Source organism: Carcharodon carcharias, chromosome 13 (genome assembly GCF_017639515.1).
Source record: "Carcharodon carcharias isolate sCarCar2 chromosome 13, sCarCar2.pri, whole genome shotgun sequence".
Classification (NCBI taxonomy): domain Eukaryota; kingdom Metazoa; phylum Chordata; class Chondrichthyes; order Lamniformes; family Lamnidae; genus Carcharodon; species Carcharodon carcharias.
Window position 1 is genome coordinate 114,924,264 of NC_054479.1, and position 25,811 is coordinate 114,950,074.

General features: G+C 40.1%; 1 protein-coding gene across 1 annotated transcript in view; it reads right to left on the reverse strand.

The window, feature by feature from the left end:
* Positions 1-12,945: 12,945 nt before the first annotated feature.
* mapk11 (mitogen-activated protein kinase 11) overlaps positions 12,946-25,811 on the reverse strand; it is a 51,076-nt gene continuing 38,210 nt past the window's right edge. Inside the window, exons 9-12 of the mRNA XM_041203560.1 lie at positions 25,233-25,312; positions 17,624-17,702; positions 15,069-15,242; positions 12,946-13,514 (exon numbers count right to left, since the gene is read on the reverse strand). Of these exons, the coding sequence (XP_041059494.1) occupies positions 13,441-13,514; positions 15,069-15,242; positions 17,624-17,702; positions 25,233-25,312 (407 nt within the window). The 3' untranslated portion in view covers positions 12,946-13,440. The remainder of the gene's footprint in view (positions 13,515-15,068; positions 15,243-17,623; positions 17,703-25,232; positions 25,313-25,811) is intronic.

Sequence of the window (25,811 nt, forward strand, 5' to 3'; positions counted from 1 at the left end):
TAATTTTGGCCTCTTGTACATTCCCTCTAATGGTGGCCATGCCTTTAGTTGCTTAGGTCCAAAGCTCTGGCATTCCCTCCCTACACCTCTCCACTTCTCCACCTTGTTTTTCTCCTTCAAGACACTTCTTTAAAAACTATCTCCTTGACCAAGCTTTTGGTCATCTGACTTAATGCATCATTACCTGGCTTTGTGTCGTACTTTGTTTTCTAATGTACCTGTGTAGCACCTTGGTACGTTTCATTACGGTAAAAGTGCTATTTAAATTGCTTTTGTAATGGAGCTGCCTATTAACTTCAGAAACCGGATTGGAAAAAGCTCAGTTCATCCTTTCTTTGAGATATTTTGCAAGGTATCTTTTTTCCCTAATGCTGGTTATTACTTTCAACTTTCCTACAGGCATGCTTTTTTACCAAATTTGCACTTATACACTGGCTTTTTTTAAAAAAAAACTAATTCTCCTTTGTCCCTGCTTTCAGCCAAATCTCATTTTCTTGTGTACTCAAGACTGCAATCGATGGGCTTTTTGATCACTCAAGAGTCAGGGATATGGGGCAAAGGTAGGAAAGTGGAGTTGGGGCAGTAGTTCAGCCATGATCATATTGAATGGCAGAGCACACTTGGAAGGGGTGATGATGAATGGCCCACTCATCCTATTCCTTCTGTTCTCGCTTTTTACCTCCACCCCCTCCCCATATGTCTAGCAGTTCTTTTCCTCTAGTCAGTAAAATGACTTGTGATATCATCTTCCGAATGGCCCTTTTTCTAAGGATGGGTAAAGAGAAACTGCATTGCAGAACTATCAACTGAAAATCCACATTTTAAAATGTGGCTTCTCTTTCAAAGGGGGCACAACTAACAAAGGGTGTAACCATACAAAGAGAAGGACTCGCATTTATATAGCATCTTTCACAACCTCAGGACATTTCAAAATAATTAGTCAATGAAGTACTTTTGACGTGTAGTCATGGTTGTAATGAAGGAGACGTGACAGCCAATTTGAGCACAGCAAGCTCCCACAAACAGCAATGTGGTCATGACCAGGTAATGTTTCTATGATGTTGATTTTGAGGAATTAATATTGGCCAGGACACCAGAGATAACTTCCTTGCTCTTCTTTAAGAAGAGCCAAGAAATCTTTTACATTCATCTGAGAGCTTACAGGGCCATCGTTTACTGTTGCAAGTGAATGATGGCACCTCCTACAGTGCAGCACAGACATGGTATTAAGGTGTGTCAGTCTTCATTTTTTTTGAGCTCAAGTTCTGGAGTGGGACTTGAACCCACAACCTTCTGACCCAAGTGGTGAAAGTGCTACCGACTGAGCACAAATTGAAACTTGGAAGACTAAATGACAATGCAGGAAGGCTAAAGAAATCTAAGTTGTTTTTCTAGGGTGGAGGGTCGTGGCAGGGACCAGTTTTGGATTTATGAACATTGAAGGCTTTAATTTTCAGAAGCTATTTCTTGTTCCTTGCGCAGAATAATAATCCAATAATAGCTGCATTTAATATTCAGTTTCTCCTTTTCATTGAAGTGTTTTTTTTTCTTTGACAGCTCAGTGCTTTGTTCCAGACACATGCTGCCTAGCTGCCTGATCTCCCAGGACACTGTCTATCTGTAACTGTGACCCTTGTAAGTCACAGGTTGGTAATTATCCCTGGCATTATTTTAGTTGGACCAATAGCAGTGACATTAAGTGGCACCTGATGAGTGAGCATCACAAATGGGCCTTTAAGGCCACTGCTAATATTAAAAAAAACAAGGTCCAATCACACTAAAACATGCAACAAAGTCCAAACAAATCCAGAGAGAAGCTTGCTGACTGAATCATCATGCTATAATTGGTGTCTGAGATGCTCCATCCCCTATGGTGCCCACAAGTTGTGAAGGCCTCTGTGGATGCTAGCCACTGGGACTGGTGGTAATTACTCTTACCCTCTAAGTGTATGCTCTAGGATTTAGAGCAGCTAACACATTCTTTGGCATTTTCTGCAATAACTAGATGCAATTAAAACACACACCTCAGTAAAAGGTGTAGCAGATTCTTTTGTCAATGACCTTAAATTGGTATCTTTTTGTTCTCAACCCTTCTGCCAATGGGAACAGTCTCTCCCTATTTACTCTGTCCAGAAGTATACACTGCTTTTGTTATGTCCCAGTGAACAACTGTCATCATTAGTTTTCACATTGTGATTGCATCACCATCGTTAATGCTTCAGCATAATTATACATCATGTAACACTTGCTAATCTCATACAAAACTGTCCTAAAATCACCTCCTTGAGCTCCACAATATATTTCGTGAAAGTAAATGCACATGGGATTTCAAGGTTGTAATCTTGACTCCAGTTTCAAGCGACAGTTGTAGGGTGCTCGAGCTTTGACCTTCGATAATATTCCTGCCACCTAAGAAGTCAGACTTCCATTATTCTCCAAGTAAGCATTGTGAAATATCTGTTTACTGAGCTGAATCTATACATGGGAAATCCGATCTTGTGCACCCCCAAAAGATTTTCACTATCTACATCAGTATGTTTCGAGTCTAACGAGGATGGAGGCATTGCTGGATCTGGTTCTGGGGAATGAAGTGGGTTAAGTAAATCATTCGGGAAACATTTGTTTGGGGGGGTGGTTAGTGATCATAGCATCTTAAGGTTTATCATATATGGAAAAGGACAAAGAACAATACAAGGTCAAAATAATTAATTGGAAGGAGGTCCACCTTTAATGGAGTGAGACCAAATCTGGCCCAGGTAAATTGGAATCAAAGGAGAGGCGGTGGCATAGTAGTATTGTCACTGACTAGTATTCCAGAAACCCAGGGTAATGCTCTAGGCTCAAATCTCACCATGGCACTTGGTGAAATTTGAATTCAATAAAAATCTGATGAAGACCATGAAACCATTGCCGATTGTCATAATAAACCTATCCGGTTCACTAATGTCCCTTAGGGAAGGGAAATCTGCAGTCCTTGCCTGGTCTGGCCTACACGTGACTCCAGACCCACAAGCAATGTGGTTGACTCTTAAATGCCTTCTGAACAAGGGATAGGCAATAAATGCTGGCTTAGCCACTGAGGCCCACATCCCATGAACAAATGAAAAAAAAGATTGGCAGGCAAAACTGTAATAGAACAATGGGCTGCTTTTAAAGAAGAAAGAGTTCAGGTACAATCAAGATACAGAAAAATAAGACAAAAAAATCCAGAGCTGTCTGGATGATGCAAGAGATAGAAAGCTGAAAAAGGATGTGTTTTTCAGTCAGATGATACAAGAACTAAAGATAAAAGCTTCAGAGGGGAAGTGAAAATACAAATATGGGAAGCAAGGACAGAATATGAGAAGAGACTGGCAGCTAACATAGGAGGTCCAAAGGTCTCCTATAGTCATATAAATAGTAAAAGGGGTGGAGCTGATTAGAGACCTAAAAGGGATTTAGACATTGAGTCCAGGGCTGAGGTACTACATGAATACTTTGATAAAGACGGATGTAAAGAAGGTGATGCTACCCTGATCTTGATGAAAGAGGAGGTGGTTGAGACACTGGATAGACCAAAATTGATAGATGGAGATATTGGATAGGCTGGCTGTACTCATAAGTTGAAAAGTCAATAGGAAAGGATGAGATGCATCCAAGGATACTGAGGGAAGTAAGGGTGGAAATTGCAGAGGCACTGACCATAATCTTCCAATTCTCCTTATAAGCATGGGGGAGGCCGGGGGGGTCGGGGGGAAGATGGCGGGGGGTGGGGGGAGATGCCAGAGGCCTGGAGAATTGCAAATGTTACACCCTTGTTCAAGAAATGGTATAAGGATAAACCCAGCAACTGCAGGCTAGTCAGTTTAATCTTGATAGTGGGAAAGCTTTTGAAAATAATAATTTGGGACAAAATTAACAGTCACTTGGACAAACATGAATTAATTAAAGAAAGCCAAGATGGATTGAAGGGCAAATCATGTTTAACTAACTTGCTTGAGTTTTTTTGATGAGGGAACAGAGGGTTATGAGGGTAATGTGTTTGATGTGGCATTCATGGGCTTCCAAAAGGCATTTGATAAAGTGCCACATAACAGGCTTGTGCATAAAAATAGAGCCCGTGGAATAAAAGGAAGAGTAGCAGCATAGAGATGAAATTGGCTGAGTGACCAGGAAATGGGAGTGGTGATGAATGGTTGTTTTTTTTTTGACTGGAGGAAGTCACACAGTGGGGTTCAGGAGTTAATATAGGACCCCTACTTTTCTTGATATACACTAATGAACTAGCCTTGGGTATACAGGGCACAATTTCAAAATTTGTGGATGACACACAACTTGGAGATATTGTGAATTGTGAGGAGGTTAATGATAAACTTCAAGAGAACATAGGCAACCTGGTGGAATAGGCAGATAAGTGGCAGATGAAAATTTAATGCAGGGAAGTGTGAAGTGATTCATTTTGGTAGGAGCGGTGATATAAAGAGTGCAATTCTAAAGGAGGTGCAGGAGCAGAGGACCTTGTGGTATTTTGTGCAAAGATCATTGAAAGCGATAGGGCAGGTTGAGAAAATACTTAATAAAGCAAATTGTCCCTTATGAGGAGGGGCATAGAGTACAAAAACAAATAATTTATGTTAAACACTGGTTTGGACTCAACTGGAGTACTGTATCCAGTTCTGGCCCCACGCTTTAGGAAGGATGTGAAGGCAATAGAGACGGTGCAGAAAAGTGTCATGAGAGTGGTTCCAGGGATGAGGAATTTCAGTTACATCAATAGATTGGAAAAGCTAAGGCTGTTCTCCTTGGAGAAGAGAAGATGAAGAGGAGATTTGCTAGAGGTGCTCAAAGTCATGAAGGGCTTGGATAGGGTGGAAAAGAATAACTGTTCCTGTTGGTGGAAGGATCAAGAACCAGAGAGCACTGATTTAAGGTCATTCACAAAAGGAACAATCGTGACATGAGGAAAAACCATTTCACACACTGAGCAGTTAGATCTGGAATGAAGTGCCTGAGTGTGGTGGGGGCAGATTTAATCATGCTTTCAAAAGGAGATTGGATATTTGATGAGAGAAGATTTGCAGGATTGTGAGGTGGGGAAGGCAGGGAAGGGGACAAGCTGAGTTGCTCTTGCAGAAAGCTGACCTTATGGGCCTGCTCAATTCAACTGGCATGATTCCAGAACCAACCCACTTAAAATCTGGTAAATTTTTAGTGGCTTTGTTTTTGTTGGATCAGCTCAAGTCTAATATTATGGTTTCTCTTGCCCTGGTGTTTTCTCCATATGGAGTTCTGATAATGTATCAGATTCACTACTAAAAACTAGGTCTATTATCCAAGTTACCCCAACAGTATGTTGTCAGGAAATAATTGGTTATTATATCTACAAATCTTTCAGTTGTCCTGCCCTCAATCCTGGATAGACCACCATTTACTCATTGAATTCCTGGGAAACTAAAATCCTCAATTATAAAGACTTTACTGAATTAAGTTGCTTCTACAACTGATGGACACCACTGGGTACCATATGTCTCATCAACAAATAGTAAATTCTAACATTTTACACTTGTACTTTTAGTTTTACTAGAACACTTATATTCGTGGTGGCCCCCCCCCCTCAAGAAAGACACTTGGGCCTTTTTTTTAATCTTATGCCCAATGGCACTCCATTGGCCCAGATAAGGGTCCCAATATAGTATCCCTTATAATTTGTGCCCAAAGTGTCTCATCATAATGGCACCTTAACCTGAAGTTCTATAATAGGTGCCAATAAGCAATTTGTTAATGACCAATTTTGGGTAAATCCACCTGAATTCAAAAAATTTCAACACTATTTTGTAAAACAAAGCCAGCCAACTCTCTACAGCAGTTAGGCTATCTTTAACAAATACAGCAACACCTTCCCTTTTATCTTAACTGTTTAGACTCCCTCTAACCATCATTTCTTTCTATGTATCGGAAACACTTACAATGTGATATTTTCAAGTTGCTGAAGAAACATAATGTTGATTTTTCTCATAAAGGTCTTGAGTGTTGAGATTTTCTCTACATATCAGCCTTTCAAGTAATTTTCATATATAGATTGATTGATAATGGCTGTCAATATGTTGGGTGTATTTTCAATTTCTGGGTCTATCTATAATTTCTGGTCTCTGCATGTGATTCTCTTTTCCCTGTAGACTCTATTGACATTGAAATATAAACGTGAGTGATGTCTTGACAATTTCCACAGAATTATTTTTATTCCAATATATCTCTTGTCTGTGAAACTTTCCTTCCTGCTGTTGCCTTTTTGTATTAATTTTTTCCATTATAAAGGATTGAATCTCCAAATCAGGTGAACAGTGCAAGGTAGTCCTACAGTTGCATATGAATCTGTGCCCTGGAACTTCTTACAATGTAAGAATAATAGTGGAATAAATGCCCATCCCTAGACTGCCAAAACATACTGTATATAAATGTTAATTGTCATGAGGCTATGTGTTGCAGGGTGGCCGAGTTGTGCTATTAGTGATAGAGTTGATCCACAGACACGTCTTGGGTGGAAACATTAAGTTTATTTACAGTATGCTCAGCAGCAGGTACATGTGTGCTTTCAACACCAACTCCATCTCTCCACTCACTGCTGAGGTAGCCTGTGCTGCTCTCCTATTGGTTACTACAGATCATGTGATCTTGCCTAACACGTATTATTCTTAAAAGTACATTGTACACTAAATAAAACTGTGGGCAGAATTCTCTGGTCGGTGAACAGGAGCAAGAGCAGGGCCTGCTTGCCGACGCGTAAAATGACATGCGGTGACGTTGGGCGTGTCCCCCGACGTCACCGCGCGTCATTTAGATCGTCAGTTCAGTGGGCACGCAGCCACTGACCTGTCAAATGCCTATTAAGGCCATTTAAATAGTCATTAACTCAATTAGCTGAGCTGCCCGTCCAACCTTCACATTTTTCATGAAACCTCATCCACGGGCGGGATGAGGTTTCATGAAGTGTTTTAAAATGTAATAAAAATTTTTACATTAATTCTTTGACATGTCCCAGCTCATGTGACAATGTCACATGAGGGGACATGTTTCAAAAGCTTTTTCCTTCCTTTATTTAAACTTACACATGTCAAACAAATCTCCCTGAGGCACCTCCTCAGGGAACCACTCAAGCAGTCCCCCCCTGTCCACACAGGGAGCGCACAGCGCTTCCGGGCATGTGTCATGATGGACAGGCCTTAATTGGCCTGCCCACATAAACAGGCCACATGTCCCCGAGTGGCACCTCCGCCTGCCCCACATAACACCCCCGATTTCCCCATAGTGACTACATATTTTTATATATTAGTGCATATTTTTCAAGACAACATAATATTTACACTGGGTAATGAATTTGCAAGTTCAATCTTTCAGATGGTTTCCTGGTATATGTGATAACATCGCAGCTCTACCACTTCAGATTCTTTGACAGGAACCTCATTTTCAGGAGTTGCCTGAATACCAGGTGCTTTGGTGGGCACTTGCAGTTCTGTATCCTCAACTCTTACAGGAACATCAGACATGTCAGTCTTGTGTTGAGTATTCTCAACAGGAAACGCAGACCTGGTTATGATCACCGGTGGAACCAAATCTTGGTGATTTGTCTCTCTCTTCCTTAAATGGTCCACATGTTTACGGACGATCGGCCTTCCACCTCCATGTGGTAAGCTAGAGGTCCAGTCACTGCACTTATTTCACCCTGTAACCACTTTGGTCCTTCTCCGAAGTTCTTCACGTATACCTGCTCTCCCAGGCTCAATTTCCTCTTGTGACTATACCAGTTATGTCTAGTTTTCTGGCTTCCCTGACTCCTTTCCATCTTCCCCTATAAATTCAACATTATTAGACTCAATCTCGTCCTGAGATGGCATTTCAACTATAACTCCACAGGCGTGACACCTGTTGTTGTGTGAACGGTGGTCCTGTAATGAGAAAGAAAGTGTGCTAGCTTGGTTGCCAAGGAATCGCCAGTTAGCTTTTTCATGCCTGCCTTGAATGTTTGAACCGCCCCTTCGGCCAGATACCGTTGACAAACCATTGAAACTCACACTCATAAATGCCTTGCTGTTATCAGAAATGATTATGTCTGGTGGTCCGTGAATGGCAAAACTCTGATGCAGTTTCTCAATTGTAGCGGCTGACATTAGTGACTTCACCTTATATAAGTCCGTTTTGAATAGGCATCGACAATGAGCAGAAACATTGTTCCCAGGAAAAGTCCAGCGTAGTCAATGTGTAACTGCACCCAGGGTCTACCTGGCCACGCTCTATCTGTGAGTATCCCTTTTCCACTTTGGTGTGCGTTCTTGATACGTAACTTATTGGCTGTCCTGTGCCGTCGTCCATCTGATGAATGAGCTCCGTAGGGAGATGCGTCACATGTCAACACCAATTCTTTTGTCTGGTCATAATACACTAATAAATTGGACAACTGTAACAACTGTTTCACCTTTATGAAAGCTTCTTTCTGGGGCACCTCCCAAGACCAATGTTGGTTCTTTTTGAGTAGAGAATGCAGGGGAGCCAGCAATGTAGACACATTGGGTAAGAACCGTCCATAATAGTTGATCATCCCTAGGAATGATTTAAGTTCTAAGGCATTCTTTGGCACAGGTGCCTCTCATTTTCTTCTCACCCGGATGGAGGCCCTATTCATATTTCTGTATCTTTTTTCTACATACCTTCTTCTTTCTAGCGCAGACTTTAATCTTGGCCTTCTTTTTGACTTGTCTCAGATGCAAACTCAACTTGTCTGAGCTCAGTGGCTGAGTCTCCCAAAATTTCACTATCTGTCTGCTTCTTGGGAAATTCTGCAACTTTTGCTTCCAAAGCCTCTTTAGCTGATTCTTCAGCTCTTTGCTAGACAGCTGAGCCTGAGCACTGCCTTGGAGTTGAACAGAACTCCTGTCTCCCGGCTGTATCCAGCTCTATACAGCTCCCAGGGCTTCCCCGAGCGCTCTTTGATCACCAGGGTTTCTCCAGAGCCCTCTTCACGTTTCTTCTGCTGTGCTTCCATTCTACTGTTTGAGACGGCCTTCATTTCTTCCTTTTGCTGAATGCTTACGCATTCCTTTTTCATTTGATCTTGAAGACCAATCAACTTTTTCTTTCAACTGTTTAATTTCAAGTCACCCTCTCTCTGGGGCCCCTCCTTGCCTTCAGCAGAACATAAGAACAAAAGAACTAGGACCATTGGGCCCCTCATGCCTGCCCCACCATTCAGTAAGATCATGGCTGATCTGCCCAGACTTCAACTCCTCTTTTGTGCCAGCTCCTCATAACCCTCAACTCCCCAATATTTCCAAAATCTATCTACCTGCTCTTTAAATATTTTCACTGATCTAGCTTCCACAACTCTCTGGGGTAGAGAATTCCAGACATTCACTACCCTCAGAGAAGAAATTCCTTTGCATCTCAGTTTTAAATGAGTGTCCCCTTATTCTGTAACTATGTCCCCTAGTTCGAAATGCCCCCACTAGTGGAAACATCTTCTCAACATCTACCCTGTCAAGCCACCTCAGACTCTTGCATGTTTCAAAAGATCATCCCTCATTCTTCTAAACTCTGATCAATAAAGGCCTAACCTGTTGAGCTGTTCTTGATAAGTCAACCCCTTCATCCCAAGAATCAGCTCAGTGAATTTATTTTGAACTGCCTCCAATGCTAGTATATCCTTTCTTAAATACAGGGACCAAAACTGTACACAGTACTCCAGGTGCGGCCTCACCGACACCCTGTATAGTCGTAACAAAACTTCCCTATTTTTGAACTCCAACCCCCTAGTAATACAGGCCAAAATTCCATTTGCTCTCATAATTACTTGCTGTGCCTGCATGCTATCATTTTGTGTTTCATGCACAAGAACACCCAGATCCCTCTGTGCTGCACTTTTTTGGAGTCACTCTCCATTAAATAATAGTCAGCCTTTTGATTCTTCCTACCAAAGTGCATGACCTCACACTTTCCTACATTAAACTCCATCTGCCAAGTTTTTGCTCACTCAACCTATCTATATCCCCTTGCAGATTCCTTTTGTTCTCATCACAACATGCCCTCCCACCCACTTTTGTATTATCAGCAAATTTGGATACATTACACTCTGCTCCCTCCTCCAAGTCATTAATATAGATAGTAAATAATTGAGGCCCACAGAGTCGCCCTCTCTCTCTGGGGTCCCTCATTGCCTTCTGCAGAGTCGCCCCCTCTCTGGGGTCTCTCATTGCCTTTCACAGAGTCACCCTCTCCCCGGGGTCCCTTGATGCCTTCCGCAGAATCACCCTCCCTCTGAGGTCTCTCGATGCCTTCCGCAGAGTTGCCCTCTCTCTGGGGTCTCTTCTTGCCTTATCTCTGGGGTCTCTTCTAATTTTCTGTCCATAGCCATTTTTCTTGTATTCGTCACTTTAAATGTATTGCCACTTTAAGAACAGTCACCTTGTTTTTACTTAGGCTGTCTCTGCAGGACTCGACTTTTCTGTGCTGTGTTTCCTGAGCTTTGAGTTTTGGTGGGATCCCCGCGATCGTTGGCATTCTTCTCTTTTAACTTTATAAATCTTTGTTCCTGTTCAGGAAAAGCACAGCAGAGATTTCTTCTCCCTGTTCTTGGTGATTCTGCATTTTTTTTTTAGTTTTTTATAAAACTCACAAGCTGTGTGCCAACTTCTCTAACATACTGAGCCTGCGGGGCTGCCGCCTATTTATAGTGATATACAGATTCTCTTTTTTAATGTCTAGTGGATTCTCACTTAGGGATCTTGAGATTTTGGCTTTTTTTATTAAATGTCGGGGGTGCTCTGGGAGATTTCTCAGCCATTTGGATCAGGGCCCGTTTTTGCTTTAAATTAAAGTGACAGCATACCTGGTAAGTATATCTTGCTTTTTTTTTCACTTGATTTCTTTTGTTAAATCCTATTTTATCCTCATCACCAGTTTGTTATAGGGTAGCTGAGTTGTGCTGTTGGTGATAGAGTTGATCCACAGACATTTCTTGGGTGGAAACATTAAGTTTATTTACAATATACTCAGCAGCAACCACATGTAGGCTTTCAACTCCAACTCAATCTCTACACTAACTGCTGAGGTAGCCTGTGCTACTCTCCTATTGTTTACTACAGGTCATGTGATCTTGCCTAACAAAGACTATTGTTAAAGGTACATTGCACACTAAAAAAAACTATAATTACTACACTATGCCCCTTTAATTTTGAAAATATTATTTTTAAGCTTTCAATTGACAGGAAGTTTTGCAATTTGAAATGACAGAATGAATTACTTAAAAATGCAAGGCCACCTTCCAAGGTGAAAAAACAAAGAAGTGACCCTCAGGGGAGTGCAAAGAAGGAGACATTTCCTGTCATTCAGAGACCCATTGAAATTTGTCACTGTCTAAGGAAGAGACATTAAAATGCAAAGTCCTGGATATTGAAACTATGGCTGCCACAGACAGACCCACCCAAAACTCCTTGGAAATACACAATGGGTGAAGTACTCCAGGCCAGGCTGCAGCCACTGCACAGAGATTGCAAGAAGTTTTCAGCTAATGAAACAAGCTGAAAGCTGGGCTCTCTCTCTCTCTCTTTCAGAACAAGTGTATTCCCCAGTTCAGAAGTTAATTTTACTAGAAATTTACCAACAAACTGTAACATCTTCTACATTTGACTGCATCCACAAAATTAGCTATTCCAAATAGGCTGCAATGTTTAAAAATCTACACCTCAAGGACAATGAAAGGTCACTTACTCATTTAACTTTTTTTATTGGACTCTAATTTCCTTTATTTCTGATACCTCTGTGTGTGTGTGTGTGTGTGTGATGTGTTTTTTTTCCCTTCTGGTTTAGTGGTTAACAAACTTGTTGTATATTTAACTCAAGAAAACCTTGTTTGGTTGGCTCCTTATTGCTCAAAGTTTGAATAGGTAAATATGTTTGGATTCAGAAAAGGTTTAACCTCATGAAAAAAAAAACCTAAACCTTTGTTGAGGAAGATGAAAAGAGGGGAGCCATTAGACTCCTTGTGATCTGGTCACAACATAATTAAAGCATGATTCATAAAATTGTAAAATGAGAATGAAAAACACTAAAAGGAAATTGCAATAAGAGAATTAGTTTCAATTCTTAGCTATTTTTTTTGTTCTATGACAGGTGAATTTTGATTTGAGGATTCTTGTGGTTGAAAAGAAATATGTATTTGCCAGAGCCTTGTTACAGTTTTAGATCAATGAAGGCTTTAAGATTTATAAATTACTTGGACTTTATTTTGTAATTCTTTCAGATGTCTACTAGGACTGCCGTCTTTTCATTACAATGTTTATTGTGTCATGTCCTGTGGCTTTTAATGCACTTTTACACAGTTTATCTTCTCACCTTGGCAGGCATGGGCTTATACAGTAAGTAACACAATGACTTAGGGGAAAATTCCTCCATGCTATGTATCAAATGAATCAATCAATCTGTTGGTAAATAATTTGCATTTCTTTTACACATAATGCAGAGGACTTATTCCTCCCCCTGCCCCAGTTATCTTACGAGCTATGATATTACACAGTAACGAGTTCCTAGCAACAATCTCTTGTAAACTTAGAATCCAAATATAATAGGAATTTCCTGTTTGCACAGAAGGAGTTCCTTGATAAATGTAAGCATTTCAGATCCCGAATGCTGAGATAACAGAGCTGCTAACCTAACAAGAATCAAACATTACAATGTGCTGTAATTTTGCAAATAAGGTATTCAGTGGGATTAGAGCCAATAGCCCTAGCTGAAGAACAGGCCATTAGCAGATGCCCGACTGTCCACTTCTCTGATGCAATTTTCATCACTCCACGATCCTTCGCAAAAATTACATTGAAGTGTCAACTAAAATGTGCTTTGCTACTGCTGATAAAAATACAAAAGCAGCAAAGGCTTATACGGAATATTGTTTATGCTTAAAATTAATGTGTACAGAGATGAAGACAATAAAATTAGTTTTATTCGGAATTTTTCTGACTTGTGGTTTGTTCTTTTCCTTGATGTATTTTCTGTAAGCAGGGTGAACGATGACAGCTAAAGTAAATAGTAATTACTAATTGACACCTTAAAATAATCTGTGCTCTCAAAAGGACATGTCAGTGCCATTGGCCAACTTTAGCAATCATAACATCAGGTATTGATACAGACATAAAAAGTCATTGATATATTTGGCATGAATGCCGGACAGTATTGGTTTATTAACTGTTTACAGAAGACAGTCATGCAAAAAGACATGGCTCAACCAACTAAAATTAAAAAAAAACTGTTCTTTTTGGTTTAAGTTGGCTATATCCACAATATCGGTCCTGTTGTGTGATGAGCTGTGGAGGTGGTGAAGCTATATCCAAAACATTGCCCTGTGATAAGTCATATACCAGCAGGCAGCTGAAATGCTTTTTATCTTTTACTACAGGTGGATTAAAGAGGCTGCTCCTAAGGTTCCATCTCCATGTTATCCATGGTACATTGTGGCAACTCAAAGCTGTTTACCTCCTCAAATGTAAGCTCTGTGAACATAAAAATGAATTTTATCTTCTATTCACCATAATAATTCTATTCACCATAATAAACTATTACAGTAATATTGGAGTACCCTCCATGTCAGAAAGACCAAATGCTTTGCACAATGAATCTCTTTTTGAAGTACAGTGACTCCTATTATACAAGAACATTTATAAAATGCACTTTGTTCTAACTTAAGGTTAGAACAAAGAAACAGTACAAATAATTACTGGTTGTTAAATTGTTGCTTACATTTATGGATTCTGGCATGTTCCTAAAAGCATAGTAAAATGATACTACAGTGAATGTCCCAAAATGTTTAATGAAAACATGGGGTCCTCCTATTAGAGAGAGTAATATTATTGCGGATTTTATACCAATTGAGATTTTAAAAAAACTTGGATTTGGCAGGATCCACTTTTAAACTTGATGACAGTGTTCTTGGAGTTTTTAAAACACTCCCATTTACTCCAGGGGCTGTTCTCAGGACAAATTGGGATAACTAACTGATGCCACCTTCTTTAAGTGCTCTTCTTTCTCTGTAGGCAGCATCACCCATGTGCAATGATTTTTTTTAATACAGCTAAGTGAATTGATTGGCTGAAGAATTTTGTATTTAAAAGAATGTCTGGTTAGTCTACCATGACTGCAACACACATCCTTTATCATTCTCTGAACCCAGTTGGTATACCCATTAGACCATTCATCTTTTCAATTGCACTGGGCTATGTGTTAGGATAATGTATCTGTTTCTCACACTCCCTGCTACAACTATTTCCTTTTATTCTTGCGGTCATTTTTTTGCTGGACACCTCATGATGTGGACGTGGTGATAAGCAGAGTAACAAACTGAAGGCATTTTAAATTATTTTCCTTTCTGATCATTTTCACCCAAGGTGACCTCTGAAGCAGAGCTACAGCAGGAGTGACAGCATTTCTTGCAAAGACACAATGAATGACATCACCTGGACTTAAAATTATCCTTGTGTATTATGGCCTCTAAGGACAACATGGTAAGACCCAGGCAATGCAATGAGTTCTAATACATTTGTACTGGAGCATAATCAGGGATGTTGCTGCTGCAGAAATTCCAGAATATGTAGAACATTGAAAACCACGTTTTTTTTCCTGAGTGCTTTTGCTTTTAAGTGCCAATTTCACCATTTTAAATGCTGCTAAACCTAACATTAAAAGTTGCAGTGGTGAAGAAAGATGACCACTCCCAGCCCACTTACTTCACTGCTCCTGCTTGGTTCTGTCTCCTGGCTCTGTCAGGATAATTGTTGAATAGCTTTTCTTCTTTTTTAATCAACACAAGGATATTATGCAAGGTGCTTTAAAGTTGCCAAGCACCTATTGTGAGCCAAGGCAGTGTGTGTGTTAAGTGGTAATTCAGTCATGGAGACCATTATGGATGAGAGTCCTATATCTGTACAAGTATCTACGCATGTACCCACTTAAAATGGTAGAAGTTTTTGCTTGTTATTAGGATGCTCAACACTTGGAATAATTCAACAAAAATAGTACATGTAATTTGAAATTTAGAGAGAAATGTCTACCTTTCCACTCCTCTATTGTCCGTTCCTTATTCTCTATTGACTCATCATATGGTTCTGCTTCTGGTTCATCATCAGGGTCATGATACTGAGCAAAGTAAGGATGAGTCAGAGCATCTGTTGCAGTTATCCTCTTATCAGTGTCAAGTATAAGCATCTTCTGAAGCAGATCTACAGCTATGATTGGAAGGGACCAAGATAAACTATATAAAAGATTTACATACAACACCTAGATTATATTTACGCCTCATAATGGTCACATTGCAATTTATACAAGAACTTCAAATAAATTAATCTAGCATCCACTGTCTTGAAGAAACATTTTTGGAGGGGGAAATGAAATAGAGCAACTAAAGGCTGGGCAGGATTTTGCCTTTTGGGTTGGGGTCACAACCCCTCAGTTGCCTGGCAATGATTTACCCAAATTGACCAATTAGCAGACAGAAGGTGGGCTCATCACTCCATTAAGAATGTTGGACAGGCCCTCTAAGCTGGAGGGCCAATAGGAGCCCCTCCAGCATGGAAGGAGCTGTAGCCTGCAGCTCACAAGAGTGAGGGGGGAGGGTGGAAGGTGTCCCCCATTTTGAGGCACCCTCTTTGCACATTTTAAAAATCATAAAAAATGGTCTCTCACCAGGCAACCAGTGTGGAGGGGGAATTCCATCCACACTGCAGTTTGCGGGTGCAGCTGTGGCCAAGCAGGCTGGGAGGGCCTCAGGTCCTGCCTGGAGTGCTGGCTTCCCTGGTCCGTCACCGAATGCTGCTTCCAGGCAGATGGCCTGACCGTTCTCTGATGATCCAGTTGGCCTCTGACAATAGGCCTTAAAAGGCAAGTAACCTTTCAGCTGCTGACTCTGCCTGTGGAAAAATGAGCTGGCTGCAAGGTGGTACCGGCAAACTGGAAGTCCAACCTGTGGCACGAATTTTCATGCCCACCCACCTCCATGTTCACCCCCATGAAAATCCTGCCCCTGGTCTTTGTCGTTCAACTATATCAGCATATCTTCCCCACAACTAGAAAACAAATAACTTCTCTATCTTATCCTTTCAGTGTTAACCAGTGGCAACACCAGCAAGAAATTCGATGAATGTTACCACCAGGTGAACCCTCTCAAACACCTGATGTGCATCTGAACACCCAGGACCATTCAGCCCATGATTCTGCACTTGTGATCAATGAAATCGTTCACATATTATTGTTTGTTTGGTTCAAAAAGCTTGTTGTTCTTAACTTTCTCAATCATAATGTATAGTTAAGCACCAGGTTCACAGTTCTAGAGGTTAAATTAGTCAATCTTGTACTCATTTTTGAATTGGAAAAAGGAAGCAAAAATGACTAAATTTGTAGGACTGCATCCTCCACCTCAAAGACATCCGTAAAATGTCCCAGTGCTATATTGTCTTCTGATGATTTTCAGGTGTCCAGGTAGCTAACCATAATGAATATTAGATTGCTTGCATACAATAATGAGGGGTTTATGCTTGTTTGAGGACCCCTCAGAAATATTATCTCCTGCAGAGCAGACAACGGACCTGGCGTCTGACATGCTCCATTCATGTTTTCCAAGTGTTTTTGCAGCCTACCAAGTGGCCACCATTAAAATGAAGAGTTCACATTTTCTTTTAAATTAATGTTCCTCCCAGCTCCATATTATTTCTGACAGCCATACTCTACCACCTCTCCCACTGTTTACTGCTGCCCTCCAGCACAAACCAGGCCTTGAAAAATTTCTACCCACTGGTCTCACTGCACAAATGCGACACCTTTTATTGTTCATCCTGATACAGCAATGTCACCAACAACCGTGGCTTTAGCAGCAGGGGTACTGCTTCTGGCAATGTGGAGGTGGATTTCCCTCATGCCAGCAGAGGGAGTAAAGCAACCACAATAAAATAAACAACAGTTGTTAATGGGGGCAGACAGCTGCCAATGTTTGTGTTGCCACTGCCATTGGCAGTAAGCATCCTGGAGTGTAAATGAAGCAGATTGCACAGCACCAAGACATTGACAAAGAAAAATGTTTCTACTTGGAAGAGGTTTTGCATAATATAAAATTTGCTAATAATCCCAGTTTGCTGTACAGTAAATTAAAGATGGCCAAATGAATCTGAATGCTATGCATGACTGTTAAATCACAGCTTTGTCAAAAGATTAACATTTTTCGTTATAAATATTTATATATATTTACTCCTGGGATATTAAACTCAAATAAAAATGGACTGAATCTTAAACATATATCTTCAATTGCAACCTTCTTTGTACAGACTTTTCTTAACTGTTTATTCTGTTAAATATTTTTGGAATTATGTACTAAACATATTTAATTTCATAATTAATGACAGTCTGCATTTGATATATTTTATGAAGGTTAATTTTCAACTGTGAAATCTGGATGAAGTGCTAAGGCCAATAGTGCAAGATGAACTACAATGGCAGAGTACATTACTGTTGATTCTCACAATGACATTTTGTGCTTGCTACAGGAAAGAGACATTAGGCCACAAACAGTTATCCCCATACCAAACACTTACATTGAGTTTAAATGCAAAAGCCTTACCTAAAGGATTGTCACCATTGAATAGCTCTTTCAAGTCTCTTTGGGGCATGTACGGTAAAGATTCAATGTATTTTCTAGCCTGCAAAGAGTTAACCATTTGTCATTTAACAGAATAAAGTTTCCTAAAGTAAATCCTGTCCAACTGGCCTATTTTAGAAGAATGCTACTATGAGAAATATCACAAACTTGGAATACTGCCTCCCCTATAAAAGACTGTTTCAAACATGGCATTTCATTGGCAGCATAGGAATGGAAATATTTCAGTGCTTGATTGTACAAAGTACAATGATTCACAACAAGGAACTCTAGCTATAATCAACCATATGAGTTCTTGTTACTATTTGTTCTAAAATCAAAGTCTGTTGTCACTTTAAAGACAGAAAATGCTGGAAAAACTCAGCAGCTCTGGCAGCATCTGTGGACTGTCACGACTCACTGGGGATAGTGCACTGTAATATCGAGCCACACTGTTCCCCAAGCTGCGACAAATGTAAAAGGTTTGATCAAACCACCAGGTTGCCGCAATTCTACCTAACGGCTTAACTTAGGCTAACAGAATACGAGCACCAGGTTTGTAAACTTAATAAATAAATAACTGTTTATTGAACAAAGCGTCTTTAACTAGAGGCAAAAGAAATATGAACTGCTAACTTCTAACTCAACAACTTAAATTCGACCCCTTCTTAAACCCCTATACACAAACACACACACACACACACACACACACAAACACACAAAGGTAAAACAGTTTAATAGCCCCAATCCGGAGTACAGGTTAAGATGGGTTGATTTTAATTGATGTCTTCCAAATTCCTTGCAGTTTGTTGTTGATAACATGAGGTGGTCACCCAACACTTTCAGTCTGTGGTTCATTGGTTGAAAAACTTGCTTTTCAATGTCTCTACTGGTGATTTTTTCCCCTTTTCCTCTTGACAGGGGGTTTTTCAGAGTGCAGGTTACAGAGATATGAAGAAAAAGCCAGCTAGCTTGCCATGTAGATTTACTGGGATACACATGGGAGAGCCATATAGATTTACTGGGATACACATGGGAGAGAGAGGGGTTAGGTGTGTTCTTTTTGCAGGCTAGGATCTCTCTGCTCACTGCTATCACACAAAACCTTGGTCATGAGGTCAGGAGCCAATTAAAATGCTGTTGTTAGGCAGATCCCCCTAGTCCTGAACTCCTTTCCGGCAACATCCTGTTCTCTTATAGCATCCTCTGTTCCAGGATAGCAACATTGTAGATATTCCTCATCTTGCTCCAGTGAACATGTCTTTCAACTGCATCCATGGTAGTTTTTAAAGCCACAGTCCAAGAAAATAAAAAGTAGGTTCTTTACAGGAGAAAGAAACAGAGATAATGTTTCGAGTCCTTATGACTCTTCAGAGCTATGAAGAAGAGGCATTTGGACTCAAAACATTAACTCTGTTTCTCTCTCCACAGGAGCTGCCAGACCTGCTGGGTTTTTCCAACATTTTCTCTCTATTTCAGATTTCCAGCATCCACGGTATTTTGCTACTATCTGTTATCACCTTGACTGTTTGGAGAATCTGCACAGTTAGCAAAACAAATCTTAAAATTTCTAAGAAATAATTTGAAACTAGTGTTGAGAGAAGTTTTTAACCCAACCCTACTGGTTGGAACAGGCTGGGCATGCAGTTAACATTGCTTTCAACATCTCAGTGCACCATTGCATTTCAATTTCTGTCCACAGCTGTTTCAGTCATCAGTTTTCTTAGGTAGCTTATGTGCCTGTTGAAGCAGACAGATGCCTCATGAATAAACATCCATTAGCATCCCATAATGTCATTAGGATCTTGACATCTTTTTAAAGTGATCCTGCTCACCATCAAACTGCTGAGTAAAATCTTCTGCATTGGTTTCAGAAGCTGGCTAGAAGCACTGGACGGGATAGATGGATGCTGGCACTTGGATCAAAAGGATCTGTGTACTATTGTGGTTTTTTTTGATTCCCAAGAGATTTCTAAGCTTGGAGATTGCTCGTTTCTGATCTTTCCCTTGCTCACCCTGAATAAGCAGTCACAGCTTATCATGTATGCCATTCTAACTTCATTGTTTAGGAGGGAGGATGAGTTGCAGGAATGATTGTCACCATCAGAGACAATTGCTACTGATTCATCTTCCTGTTTGCAGCACAAAGAGGCAGCAATGTCAGTAAAGTGAATGCAATCTCCCTTTGAGAGATGCATTTCGGCTTTAAGTAAGGCTCTGAAAGCCCACCAGAAATTACTGCCAAGAAGTGATTAGGCTGTTCATTCCAGATGCAATTGGATGGGATGCCTGCCAATCAAATGTTAACAGGTGTTAAATTATCACCAGTCTGAAATTTATGACAGCGGGCGTACTTCCCTCTTATCCTCTCTGCCTGAAACCCACTCTAGGTTAAAATTCACTCCTTGGTGTTGTTCAAGCTAATCTCCAAGAAAAGACACACATGGCTTTCCCAGGGAGACAGCTGTGTTCCTAATAGACTATTTACTGAAATTCCAAGTTAGAAAGGTGCTTAAGCCCAATGACTAATGCAGAGATGAGAGGAGCCCTGCTATCTGCAATATGGACAACAAATCTCATTACAAATCTGAGGGTGTAATGGCAAGCTTAAGGGAGGTGGGTGAGTGGAAGTAAGAGATTGCATACACTGAATCTGCTGCCATAACATGCTGCCCAACAAATTTCAGTGGGTGAGGTTTCAGGCAAGCAAGTTCCTGCCTGCAACTGGTGGGAGTTTCATTGCAATGTAATGAAATTTGGATAAGGCTAAGGTTCTATTGTGCCTTAATCATAACATTCAAAAACAGTTGTCAGAGAGTTGGATTTTGTCATGATTGCACAGAAGATTGAAAGTTGTTCTGCAGCCTTTTTCAGTTTTTAATCTGCACCATATTGTTTTATTTTTACATTATTGGCATCATTCACTTAATTTAGAGGCAATGTCAGTTTATTTTGTTTTCATGCTATTTCAACCGGACAGCATGGTTGTCCCATTAGGAATCCCTCTGTATTAGTGCTAGCTAGAGGAAGAGCAGGAGCAAAGAATGAATGCACATAGATGAAGCGGCACCAAAGGTATGCTCACTTCACCCCAATTTATACCTAGTGATCGATGCTTGCATTGGGCTTCAAGCCAGGCAGGACTTCCAAATATTGCATATTGATCATAGAAATGTGGATCTGACATCTGATTAAGTGGGTCATATTTACTATCATTGTCTGATGATAAGTAGGGGCCCTAAGCTGATCCATTGCAAGGCCAACACCGTACTCCTCATCGTCTCCCAGGATTCTATTACTATGGCAAATGTTTCATCATGAGCTGAGTCAAGAATCACACGTGCCTGTGACAAACAGGAAGGGGTTGAGATTCTTTTTAAACAAGCTCGTATTTTTGCGTGGTATGTGCTCTCTTGGTCCGTAAAGAATATTTTTTTAAATATATGATTGTGACAGAGCAGCATGAGGTTTTTTCTTAAATGAAGTTTTTCCAGTGAAGGCAGAGAAGTTATAGAGTTTGGGGAGTCGCATAGGTCTGGCCATGTGGCAGTTGTTCTAAGCACTTAGAATAGTCTCTTGGGTTCACTGTGGGACAGGTGTGCTGCAGCATAGATAAAAATGTCAAGAAGAAACTTTGAGCTCCAATATAGGATATACCTGATGGAATTTATAGGGTAAGGCTTGAAACGATCAGAATTCATTGGTGGAGCTTGGCCCAGAAAACTTTGAGCACCATTGCTCTAAAGGACAATTTACTTAGTTCATATGCTTGGCAGAAAAACCTGGCCACGCTTTGCATTAATAATAGAGAATCACGGTTTTCCGATACGTATAGTTAGCAGAGAGACTCTCCAGCCACAGCAAGAATCCAGCACTGGTTTTCTTTATTACAAAACAATGTTTTGGCAAAAATGTGTATGGTATTTTGGATATCATTGCCATTAATTTCCTCTCAGAAACAGTGCAAGCGGAATTCCATGGTTTTTCAGCCAAAATTACACTGGATAATTGGTAGGGTGGTAATAGTAACGGATCTGAAAGTAGCGTGAGCCTTGGCCATGTTTTAATAACCTATGCATGGTCTGGGAGGTGAGACTGACTATAAGTGGGCAATAAATCTATGCTTACCCATTGCATACAGTGTTTGCAATCAGGGGCGGGGCAGGTTCAACATAAACAATCTATAGCTTATTGTGGATTTAGGTTTCAAGGCTTGCAAACAATATTCAAGCATAGAGGGTACAAACTTCCAGATATTAGTAAAGCTTCCTTCGTTATCTAGAAGCAAGTTCACAGTGGTTAAGAATTATGAGCTTTTTTCCCTTTATTCTTTCATGGGATGTGGGCATCACTGGCAAGGCCAGCATTTGTTTCCCATCCCTAATTGCCCATGAACTGAGTGGTTCACTTGGCCATTTCAGAGGGCAGTTAAGAGGCAACCATATTGCTGTGGATCTGGAGTCACATGTAAGCCAGAACAGGTAAGAATGGCAGATTTCCTTCCCTCAAGGACATTAATGAACCAGGTGGGTTTTTGCAACAATTGATAGTTTTTTGTCACCATTACTAAAACTAGCTTTCAATTTCAGGTTTATTTATTGAATTTAAATTCCACTACTAGCTGCTCTGGCAGAATTTGAACTCATGTCCTGCAGCGGATTAACCTGGGCTCCTGGATTACTGGTCCAGTGACATTACCACTATGCCATCTTCTCCATCTTACAGAGCTGATTAGGATGGGAAGCATTGAAGTGCCCCTGTAGCTACCAGGGAGCAACCCAACCATGCACTAACCTCAGGCCACAACTTGGGACAGAGTTTCTGCTTCACCAATTAAGTGGGATTCTGGAATTTTAGCTCCTCGGGCTTCAATAAATTAATTTGTTACCAGAAGATCTTGAAATTTAGACAAGAATTTGAGTTTGGGAAATTTTAAATTGTCAAGATGCCAGCATTTGTTTCTCAGGAGCCACTAAACTTTAGAATTCATATTGTCAGTGTATTGAGAAGTAAAGGATTTGTTAACAAGTTGCAGATCAATTTTCTTCTTGGATATTTATTTAGAATTTGAAACCACATCACGTTGTTCTCATATAAATAATTCATGTAAAAACAAAGTCCCTAAAGTTTAAAACAAAATCCAGGATAAAATTTTAATGGGATTTAGAATAAACCAAAATCATTAATGTTTATGCAAGCCTTGGGCTCAACGTGTTTAGAATAATTAATACACAAAATCATACAGAAACATAAAAAAGAAGAAAAGCAGGTCACAAGTAAAATGACTTGCAGGAAGTGCGCAAGTCTTTAATGAAGTCTGCCTGCCAGCCCTATTACCATTGACTCTGTGCTTACTGACCTACACTGACCCCCAGTTAAACATCCCTCAATTTTAAAATTTTCATTCTTGCTTTCAAATTCCTCCATGGCCTGACCCCTCCTCTCTCTGTACCTTCCACTAGCTCTGCAATCCTCCGAGCTATCTGCCCTTCTCTAATCCTGGTCTTGAACATCCCTGATTTTAATCAGTCCACCATTGGTGGTTGTGCCTTCAGCTGCCTAGGCCCTAAGCTCTGGAATTCCCTTTCTAAACTTCTCTGCCAGCTCTCTACATCTCTTTCTTCCTTTAAGAAATTCCATAAAACCTACCTCTTTGACCTTCTGATTATTGGCCTTAATATGTGGCTCGGTATCATATTTTGCCTCTGTGCAGCACCTTGGGATGTATTATTATGCTAAAGGCGCTATGCAAATATAAATTGTTATTGTGTGATGAATATGTATTTCCCTGGCTTGCACTGATTATCTCACATGTTTTCCATTGAATTCATCCTCTTTTCACTAATTTTCTTATTGCTTTTCACAATTTCAGCTGTCAATTTTGGTTTTTTGCTGCTTCACTTTTTTTTATTCCTTTCTTCCTGCCACGCGATTTGTTCTCTGTAATTATCCACTACTCTTTCTATTTGTACACTATTCTTTCTGAACTATTCCTTTGCTGTCCTAGCTCCATCTTTTCCGATCTCCTGTCCCTGTGATCTCCAATTTTTGCTGCAACATAATAAAAAGGTAAGTAGAACAATCTTCGGTTTATCTTCTGACTCCCTAACCACGACCAATGGCCTTAAGGTTTGCAGAACAGGATCCAGCATGATTCAGACATAATTGGGGAGCCAACTTAAACATCTGCTGATGCTCTCAATGTGACTATCTTATTTTAATTTATATAAAATCAAAATTTTAACCTTTGCTTTACAATTTTGGAAATGAAAGTGAATCTCCAAAATTAATGCCAAAATATTATTTTGCATTGCTTACACTGAGATGTTTTCAAGCCAGTTCTTCATTTGACATGTAAACTTATCTCAAACTGTTATACAGGTTAGAGGGAAGATACAGGAGTAATTTTTAGGTTGTATCAGCAGCGTATTTTATGGAATGCTGAGATTGGGAAAATACAATGAATAATAAAGAGTATACAATATAATATTATTGCAAAGTAAAGTAGCAACAAACTAAATAGATTCACAATCATGTGAAGTCTAGCCAATTCAATTTCCAGGTCATCATTTGTAGGACAATTTTAAAAAGTTGCAAATTTCTCTTATTTTACATTCAAGAATGCCAAGCTCAGGATTGTCCTCTGACTGGATATGCCAAGCTCAGGATTGTCCTCTGACTGGATAGGCAGTGCAGCTCAGACCATTACTGTGTTCAAATGGTGCTGTGTGATTAACCAGCTTGCATAGGACGAAACTCAAAAACTTCTGAGTCCTATTGTGTCATGTTCTCTGTTCCCATGGATAGAATGGACAGATTCCTCTTTAGCAATGGGTATGAAAGCTCGGAAAGGACTGTGGGAACCTTTATTGCAAAATCAAATGCATGTTGAAATTTTCTGCCCATTAAAATAAATGCAAGAGAAACCATGAGCTGCTTGTGCAAGAATGGTGAGAGGCTGTGGAAAACACTATTAATCTAGAGACCATGTGAACATGTAAGAATATGTTAGACAGGCGATCGACGAAAAGGAGGGATAAAGAAATTTGAGAATAGGGTGGGCATATGGGATTAGGATAACCGCTGAATAGAGGATAAACAACAGGGGTTGATTTAAATTATAACAAGCCATTTGGCCCAAAGTAATCCTACGTAACATTGACTTCTGGTCTTTGATGGATCTCAGCCATGGCAGTAGTTGGGGCAATACAATTGGTTGCAGCAACCCCCGATTAGAGAAGGGATAACCATCTGGGTTCCTGTGGCTGATTGTTCCTGAACATATTCCTGCTGAAAGTGCTTATGATCAATACGGCTTGGTTATGATAGCTCTTGTCTTTGAATAGCCTGTTAACACACACTTCTAAGGATCATGTGTGAACATTGACCACTTAGTTTTCACAATTACCCTGGAACTATAATGAACCAAAATAGTCAACAATCAGGAGAAAATGGAGGAAAACCTATCTAAAAAGGCAAAGGGCACAATATTATCATAAGATTTACTTTCCACTCCAATAACTCATGGCCATATATGGAGATAAACAACTTGCTTATTGAACACAGTTACTATGAGGATCAAACATTCACTTACATGTTCTGAAGATATTTTCTTCAGTAATTCAGTACTGGGTGTTCCAACAACTTCCATTATTCGCTTCAGTTGATCAATATCTGTGCCATTATAGGAAAATAGAGGATAAAAGAGAATCTTCTTGTTGAAAAGTCACAATATCTCACTGCGGCTTAATCTATTCTTCATCAAGTTTGACATACAAGATTGAAAAAGCTTTATTGCCTAGAGAAAGCAAGGATAGTCGAATTCGCACTTCAACTATTAACAGCATTAATTTATAAAAGTGGGAAAATCTTTATATATATCAATAATATTGATGCTGGGGAGTGTAACAGTTCTCACTTTTTATACCCAGCCCTTGACCAGCTCCATTACAGGTAGGTGAAAAATTAAGCCTCTCCACTATTGCCCTCATGGTTTAACTTGAGCTTAATTTTCCAACTCAGTGGCCCTGGCATGGAGTTGCAATGGGTCAGAGCATGACGTTGAGAAAGTGCCCATTAAGTGAAATGTCAAAGTCTAGAAATGACTGTTATTGACATTAGCAAAACAGGTCCTTAATGTTTTTGCCGGACACTCCTCTTTGGCTGTCACTTT